This window comes from Buceros rhinoceros, unplaced genomic scaffold, assembly GCF_000710305.1.
Source record: "Buceros rhinoceros silvestris isolate BGI_N320 unplaced genomic scaffold, ASM71030v1 scaffold36278, whole genome shotgun sequence".
Lineage (NCBI taxonomy): Eukaryota > Metazoa > Chordata > Aves > Bucerotiformes > Bucerotidae > Buceros > Buceros rhinoceros.
Genome location: NW_010429200.1, coordinates 7,497 through 15,799, shown reverse-complemented (window position 1 = coordinate 15,799; position 8,303 = coordinate 7,497). Strand labels below are relative to the sequence as shown.

General features: G+C 45.9%; 2 protein-coding genes across 2 annotated transcripts in view; one reads left to right on the top strand and one right to left on the bottom strand.

The window, feature by feature from the left end:
- ESYT3 (extended synaptotagmin-like protein 3) overlaps window positions 1-4,624 on the top strand; it is a 26,347-nt gene extending 21,723 nt beyond the window's left edge. Inside the window, exons 18-23 of the mRNA XM_010142566.1 lie at window positions 112-539; window positions 1,680-1,769; window positions 2,324-2,455; window positions 3,484-3,589; window positions 3,729-3,778; window positions 4,588-4,624. Of these exons, the coding sequence (XP_010140868.1) occupies window positions 112-539; window positions 1,680-1,769; window positions 2,324-2,455; window positions 3,484-3,589; window positions 3,729-3,778; window positions 4,588-4,624 (843 nt within the window). The remainder of the gene's footprint in view (window positions 1-111; window positions 540-1,679; window positions 1,770-2,323; window positions 2,456-3,483; window positions 3,590-3,728; window positions 3,779-4,587) is intronic.
- A 1,358-nt stretch (window positions 4,625-5,982) lies between these two features.
- Window positions 5,983-8,303, bottom strand: part of CEP70 (centrosomal protein 70kDa) — a gene marked incomplete at its 5' end in the record, with an annotated part of 9,207 nt that continues 6,886 nt past the window's right edge. The window contains 4 exons of the mRNA XM_010142565.1: window positions 5,983-6,044; window positions 6,434-6,513; window positions 7,391-7,505; window positions 8,063-8,231. Of these exons, the coding sequence (XP_010140867.1) occupies window positions 5,983-6,044; window positions 6,434-6,513; window positions 7,391-7,505; window positions 8,063-8,231 (426 nt within the window). The remainder of the gene's footprint in view (window positions 6,045-6,433; window positions 6,514-7,390; window positions 7,506-8,062; window positions 8,232-8,303) is intronic.

Here is an 8,303-nt window from a genome sequence, read left to right as displayed (position 1 = left end):
GCAGAGTCCTGCTGTTACAGTTCTGTGGTGGAATCTCATCCAGGTGGTCATGCTGGCATTAGCCCCAGTGCTTTGGGACCAGCACTCATTTTGCTCACTTGTGATTTTTAGGCCTTGAATGTTGAAGAACCCGATCCACAAAGGGTCAAGGCTGGTGTCAGTGCCTCGAAGCAAGGTCCTGTGCGTGTCGTGGAGAAGGGTGGAAATGACCCAAAGTTTGCCTTCCCACCAAACCCAGAAGTCTCAGAAGTAACTCCAATGGGCAAAGACTCTGCAGCACTTGAATCTTTGCCAAAGAAGGACAGCAAAGAAGACCTGGACACAAATGACAGTTCAGCAGCACCAAGTGAAACCACTGGCCTTAATGAGACAGAGCATGAGCAAAACCCAGAGCATGACCCTCCGTCAGCATTGCATACCAGAGTGGCACCCATGTTGTCGGTCGTAGAGGAACTGAGGCTTGCGCCCAGTGTTGCTTCACTGGGTTCTCTGCCTTCATCTTGTTTTGAATTAAGTAGCAGCAATCTGGACCTTCATAAGTAGGTGGTTCTTCCAGCTGAATTGTTCTTCTCTTGGGAAGGTTTTGGTTTTATGCTGTTGCACACAGTCGCATTCAAGACTGCTAAGTGGAGTCTGGGGTTTCAAATCACCTTATGAAGAACTGGCTCAAGTATTCCAGCAAAGTAAATGAGAGGGTGACCATCAGGTCAGGTGTAAAATGAAAGGGTTTCCTTCTCTGGCTCTCCCAAGGGGAGCGCGTGTTGGCTTTATGTTAAGAGCTCCTCACACAGAATATCCTGGGTCCCATAACGCTCATGATTTTAGCAACAGGAGATTGGAATATCTCACTTCTTTAAAAACAAACTTGAGAAGCATATCTGTCTGCTTGAAGATGTGGATGCTGTGTTTTATTCAAGAAATTTTAAGGGTCTCGTGATGCTGTGGACAGAGTTTTTGTGGAGAGGTGTGCTTGTGTGTGTGTCCTTCCCACAGCGCCAAGTGTGAGGCTGCAGGTAGTCTGCTCTGTCGAGGAGGATGGAGAGTGGGATCTGTCTCTCCCAGGGTGCAGAGTGGAGCTGGTAGAATCCTTAATGATCTGAAGTAGCAAAGAAGGTCCATCTCAGTAAAGAGCATCAGAGCAGTTACCAAGCTGAACATCAAACCCAGCTCCAGCTGTTCAGTCTAGCAAATTCTCTAGCTCTGAACGGGGTCTTATTTATTAACCATTTTGAAGTAATGTTTTGGATTTTAAACCATGTAATAACATGCAGAATGAGCTATTGAAGAGGTCCTATTTTGCATGTACAGATGTCCTTGAAGGAGCTGTGTAACATGCTAACCTGCACTTTGCTGCTCCATCTACAGCAGGCCAGCTAGCTGCTGGCTTTGGCCGTTCATGCTGTGGGACTGAAATCGGGTACCTGTATGGAAGGCTGGAGAGGCAGTGCTGGCGCTAACAAGAGTTGTGTCTGTGGAGGCTCTCTGGTCCCACTGCTTTCTAGATCGCAAACCTTAGGATGCCACAAAGATCAGCAGTGCCCTGAAGGTGCCCTGGTTTTAGTTGAAAATGCATCACCAGCTTCTGAAGGTTGTGTCCTGTTTTGTGCCGCTAGGTCTGTGCGCGTGGTCTGTTCAGTATCTGATATTTAAAATGCTTTGCCTGTGCAACTGTCTTACAGCGGGACTGAGATGCCGCTGGGAGAGATTCAGCTGACGGTGCGCTATGCTTCAGTACGGCAGAGCCTGGTCGTGCTGGTGAATGGCTGCAGGTAACGCCAACAATGGTTTGCCTCTCTCTGTAAGGAAAGACAAGAGTTCTTGGAGCTTGTGTCAGACATTCAGCAAAGCTGGAGCAGAACCATGTGCAGCGTAAGCTGCCAGCCGAGACGCCTCAGCGTTGGCTGACATCAACCTGTGCAGCCTCACTGTTCCCAGGCAGGTGGAAACCACCAGCTGTGAGTGGCCAGGGAGAAGTGCTTGCTGTGGTGGAGATACTTTGACTTTCAGCCTCCAAAACTTCCTCTGAACAGCATCAACAACCGATACATGTCTTGGGATGTCATGACAAGTATCATGACAAGGACTGACCCCCATGGCTGAATTTGTAAATGTCAGTTTAGGAACTCCAGTAAGTGGCCACACACTCAGCAGTGCAAATTTTGTTTAGCTTCTCATCCTTGAAGTTTTATTTGCTTGTGTTCCAACTCCCAAGATAGACATTTGTGGCCCCTGAAGGGTTGGTCTGATTCTAAGAGAGACGAGGTACTAAACTGCACAGTGGGGGAACCTGCCTTGCATCTCAACGCTGTGTTTCCTTTAACAGAAACCTGGTTCCCCCTTCCAACCGCGGAGTCGATCCGTATGTCCGTATATACCTGCTCCCGGACAGAAGGTGGGCAAGCAGGAAGAAGACTTCTGTCAAGAAAAAAACTCTCAACCCCCAATACGATGAGAAGTAAGAAACTGTTAGTTACGACTGCTGCTACAGTAGTTCCCATCTCTGTGGATGGATGTTGTCATTGAGACCTGGTGGGAACAGGGTCGTATGCTCCCCTCTCTTTGCTGACAGTGTCACATCCACCGCTCTGGTACCAAAATGGAATGTGTTTTGTGTAAAACCACGCACAGTGATGCTTAGAAGCAGAGCTCTTTGGAGAGGTCGTTTGAATCCTCTGTTCAGAGGAAGATACACATGTGAAAATAGGTGAACGCTGGGGCATCCTGAGTGACTCAGTTTTTTCCTGTATTGGTTCCTTTCTGTATATGTCAGCTTAGGTCAGGAATGGAGAAAAGATGCTAAAACATTTATCTTAATGCTTAAAGCACCACTCTTGTGGATTTTGCTTCTGCCAACCCTCCCATAATTCCACTGATTTAGTGCCAGCACAGCTGTGGGGAAGAGCATCTGTTTTTCCTCATCATCAGTACTGACCCATCCCGAACATCCTCAGTTACGTGCAGTGGGTGGAGCAACGCAGGCTCCAAAGCACATTACCTGTTTTACAACCCTGGCTGGAGGAAGAGCCATGCAGACGGGCAGAACTTGAGTGATTTCGTGTGGACAAAACTCCCTGCACACCAGAAGATGTGTGCCAGAGGTGTGAATCAGAGCCATTTAGAATTTAATTGCCACAGGTTTCACCCTTTGCCTTCTCTTAATGTGGTGTAAACCTGCTTGGTAAACTCAGGGGGGGTGGCTCAGCTATTTCCTCTGAGTAATGAAGGTTGCATGGAAAACATGCTGAGCTTCCTTGAAGGGGGAAAATGATGGTCAATGGCATTGCATCCCAGATGCATGCTTTCCTCCTCCCCCCTGGACAGCAGTGTCAGTCGGTCATGAGGCCTGGAAGAGGTTTCTTGTAATGGGAATATAATCTAACTAGAGAATCGCCTTCTTGGCATCCTCCTTCTCTGTTAAAGCTCTGGCCACTTACGGAATTTTAATTCCCGACTTAAGCCTCTCCTTTCAAACTTTACTTTTAGGTTTGAATTTTTTGAATCTCTGGAAGAAGTGAAGAAAAGGACGCTGGACATTGCAGTGAAGAACAGCAGGCCCTTCATTTCTCAGGACAGGAAGGAGCTGGGGAAAGTAAGCTTAAAGCAGCCACCCTGCTGATGTTGTAGAGCTGAAGTCTGGGCGCTTCCCGTAATCCTGAAATGCAGTTCTAGTAACTGAGTCCCACTAACAGGACTAGCAAGCTGAAAACAACTTTTTCTCCTTTTCAAAGGTGCGGATTGACCTGTCGCAGGAGGACTTAATAAAAGGCTTTGCACAATGGTAAGTTTTCATCCCCGTACCTCCAAACCCTGCCAGCTGCTGTGTGGGCTGTCTGCTCTGGCGATCAAGAATTGACCTGCAAACGCAGGACTGACTTGAACTAATCTAAGTTGTCAGTGTTAATCTGGTTGCTAGTGCAGTACCTGCCCTGTGGAACAGTTCTAATGAGAGGCCTGTCTGTCAGTTACAGTCTTCAGCATATTCTAAGTTATCATTAAAGCCACTGCAACACATAAATAAAAGAATTATGTTTATTAAAGTAACCTTGCAAGAAATTTTTACTTAGATAAAGATCTTAACTAAATTAATACTCTGATCAGCAATCTATCTACATGATATAAATTTAATTACAAAGCACTCACAGAAACTATTATAATAAGCCACCTACAGTTGTGCTTGTGCGTTCATTGTGGTTCAGAGTTAAACCTTAAGCACTGGTCTAAGGCATAAATTAAGGACCAGGGGTTTTTCCCTTCTACATCTGTAGTTAGTCGCAGGAGTTCTTCCTTCTTTCTCCTTCAATGGAGCCCAAGGAATGCAATCCAGGAGCTCACCGCCACACAGGCAGTGAGCCAGCACGGGCCAGCGGCATAGAAAAACCATGCTCCCCTGGCCCAGCTGGCACCCACCTCACGTACGGAGCAGGAGAAAAATGACACTGAGAAGCTCCTGGTAAAGAGCTGAAGTTGGAGACCGCCTCCTTTGCCATGCTGCCTGGGAAGCAGAAGCAATAAAGCATCTCAAGTTCTCTCTGGTCCGTCAGCTGGAACTTTAAAGAAACTGCTCCAATTACTGTGTCTGTCTTGCAGGTACGAGCTGACACGGAGCAGACGCAAGAAGAACTGATTCCTTCTCATGTACATAAGTTACTCATTTTTCACCTTTGTATGAATGTACAGAGCTCTTTTGCAATCAGTTAACGTGTTTTGAACAGTTACTGCGCGTTTGAAGCAGTCTCCAGCTCAGGACATGTAAATTTAATGTTTCTACTCAGAGTAGTTCTCACTCCAGTAAAAAAATTAACCAAAAAACCCCACATTGGGAATACTTTGTCCCTAAATAACAGGCCCTTGCTTTTTGCCATTACTGGCACATCTCCCCCAAAGAGCCCTGAAGCGTGAGCACTCCCTTAGGGCAGTGTTGTACCTTAGACCGTCAGCTATGTGTTGTCACTTCACTTGCCAGTCTCCCCTCACCAGGATCCTGATTGTGTTGTTCTGACGTGAATTTTTAACCAGGGCCACAGAACCTGTTGAAGATTCCAACGGCAACTGTTTTGTGAGAAACTAAGTCATCCTTACTGGGCTCTTCAGAAGCGTCTTAGCAGAGGGTGGCTGCAGGTGTGTATTTATTTAATGAGCTTCCAAAAGCAGGGAGATCATTTAGCAAGAGGTCATTAAGGCTTTAGTCTGTGACACCTTAACATGGCTTGGCCTTTGTTACAGTACATTTCAAAATCTGGTAGACCCTGATGGCAAAGTATTGTGCCTGAGGAACAGCAGAGTTTTGTAAACTAAGCTTTATTAATATTGGAGCAAAATATACCAAAGTATTTTGGGAAGCTTTGGTGTACTTGTTTCTGTATAATAAACTTCTGTCTTGCCTAAGAAACTTGACCCGTGCCTTTCTAAAAGTGATTTTTGAAATGTCTGCCTAGCATGGATTTGAAGTTACCGTGGTCACAACCCCCTGAAGGAAGTCTCAAATATCTTTGGCCTGGATCACATTCATCTAGGCTGCCTCAGCCCATAACAAGAGCGAATACTCACTGAGTAGCGATTTGCTTGCATCCCAAACTGATCTGAAACTGTAAACGTTTTAAAATAGGCTCTCCAGAAAGCCAGGATAGGCAGGTGATGAAAGTGTCGTGGCCAAGGCAGTGAGAGCACCTTTCTCTCATCCTCCCTCGGTCAGCAGCATTCAAACACGGGGTGGCTGCAGTTGTGCTGGGTTCAGTTTCCTGCGCTGAGAGAGAGTGTGCTGGTTCACACTGGGATGGAGCAGACCAGCTGACAGCAGTTATACAAAGTTTTTCTTAAATTGACTATGAAACAAGAGTTAAAAATGAAAAAATGCAGCTTTTATTTATGTCAGAAACTCTGACGCTGTTGATGAGGGTAACAGAGGTTAGAGGTAGCTGTAATGTCCTGCACGTCAACAGGCCCGTTCACAGGTAAGATAAATCCTGCTAGAGAAGAGCACTATTAACTAGCTCCCAATTTCAAATTTCGCACCGTAGGTAAAATCTCACCCAGGTTCTTGATCTCTGAAACAGAACAAGGAGGAGAACAGTAAGGCCTATGTACCTAGAACATACCTTGAGTTCAGCCAAAATTCCCACTCTAGTATTAGAAATACAGCTATGGACAAAGTAACCTCCTCACACCTCTTGATGCTTTTGGAAAAAATCAGTTTAGCTTATTTTGTGAGTAATAAGCTTGTTTTCATTGAACGTGGGGTTGCATGGATTCAAAGTCATCACTTGCTGAGGAAAGATGAAGGAAAAGGAGAGTGAGGCAAAAAGTTAGCACCTTTCCTTACATCCTCCTTGTGTTTTAGCAGACTGGGAGTAAACAAATCACTCGTTAGCTATTTGAAGCTTTAGGAGGAAGTGTTGGTATGAAGATAATTACAAGTGTTGCAAAGATTACTCACCCAGAAGACAGAGCAAATCCTGAATGAGAGCTTGAAATGGTGGAAAGAAGCACTCGTGTTCTTCCAGCTTATTGATTATACTGCAACGTGCAAATGAGACTCCCAGTGAGAAGGTACAAGGGCAGTTTAAGTTCATGTCCTTGGCTGTTATGTCACACTGTATCATGACTTTCTGAAAACACCGTTAGTACATAAAACCACCTCCACCAAAAATGTGTTCTCAGGTTTTGAAACCTGCTGTCCAAAGAGGATCTCCGATTCCACTATTCATGCCCTTTTTACATCCTGCCTCTCCTCTGTACACAGCAACAGGTAATTTTGGGGCTGGAACATTAGTCCGTGTATGCTAAATCCACTGCCCAGGGGTTGCTGCTACCACTGCCTCAGGTGGAACAAGGAATGTTCTAAAAGCAGCTGTTCTCTAGTTAAAACCATGAGGAGTGCGGGCGGGGGGAGGGAGGGAGTGGTGTTAACCCGGCACGCAACAGCCTCACTGCTGCCACAATCCATTTTAGCGGGTCTGCTCCTACAGCTCGCTACCACATACACGTACATTGTCATCTCAAACACAGAACAGGATTTGTCCAGCTCCCAAAATACCTGTAGGCAGCTTGATGCATACATTCTCTTAGCAACTAATACATGTCAACATGACAGCTGAAACCTTGCAACACTTTCTCCTCCTCACCCACGTGCAGTATTTGCTTTGTCTCCTTAGGAGACACCCATCCTGCTGAGGCTGACGTGGCTGTGTTTTGGACCTCCCTTGGCCAGCATTCCCCTTTGGAAGCCTTGGAGGTTTGTTTCAGGTAGGACAGCAGTAACACCCCGGCTGTCACAGCTCACCAACTTCGTAACAAGTGATTACAGCCTCTTTCAGTATCAGCTCCAGCCACTTCTCTCAGTGACTAAAGGTGGTGTTGGAAAAGTGGCCGTCAACGGCACAGCCCCACATACCTGTGGATGTCATGGGTCCCCAGAAGCTGCTGTACCTGCTTGGTCACGTTCTCATTAATTATGTCACACAGTTTCCCAACAGTATCCACTACCACAGTGGGTGGAGCTGAACTGTCTGTGGAAAAACAAATGCTTCATGTTTCTTACAAAAGTAATAACAGGGAAGTACTCTAGACACAATCCAGTTCTTGCAGGTGCCCAGATTTTATTTGGTGTTCACACTTCTAGGCATACAAGTTCCACCACTCAGATGAAACCAAGTGCTTGCAGTCAGAAATAAGCTGGTGTTAGCTCAGCACGGTGAATCTATCCCTAAGCCTTTAATGGCTGAAAAGGCTCATCAGAGCTGCGTGTTTTCACAGCAGAGATGGTCCTGAAGTGCACCCTACGTTATCAGTCAACTGAAATTAGACACAATTTCCTCTTAGTCCTTTCTTCTGCTTCCCTCGTATTCCTCAGCAACTACTAAGGGCTCACAAATAAAGGGGGTCTGCTATTTAAATTTCCAATTGACAGCAACCTATTTTTGTCTTCCCAGTGAAGAACAGATCTAGTTTAGTCATTTCTCAGCAGCTCAGCTGAGATGTGTTTCCTATGAAGATATCAGACTTTCCCTTGTCACCTTCTTCCCTTGGAAATGGTCTGAACAAGTACTAGGTACTCAGTCTTTACCTAGTTCCAGGAGTTCGTGGAGATTTCTCATAGCGTTGGTCATTTCCCCAAGCTTTGTGTAAACCTCATTCATTCGAGGATAAACACCATTCAGAGAAGTCACATCGAACAGCTTCTGGAAGTGAGAGACTATGGCAGACAGAGTGGGTAAGGACGGTGTCTGGCCGTTCTGTAGCAAGCAGAAAGAATAACTCATCAATGTGACTGCTTGACAAAGCAAGGATTCTTTGAAACCGTGAAA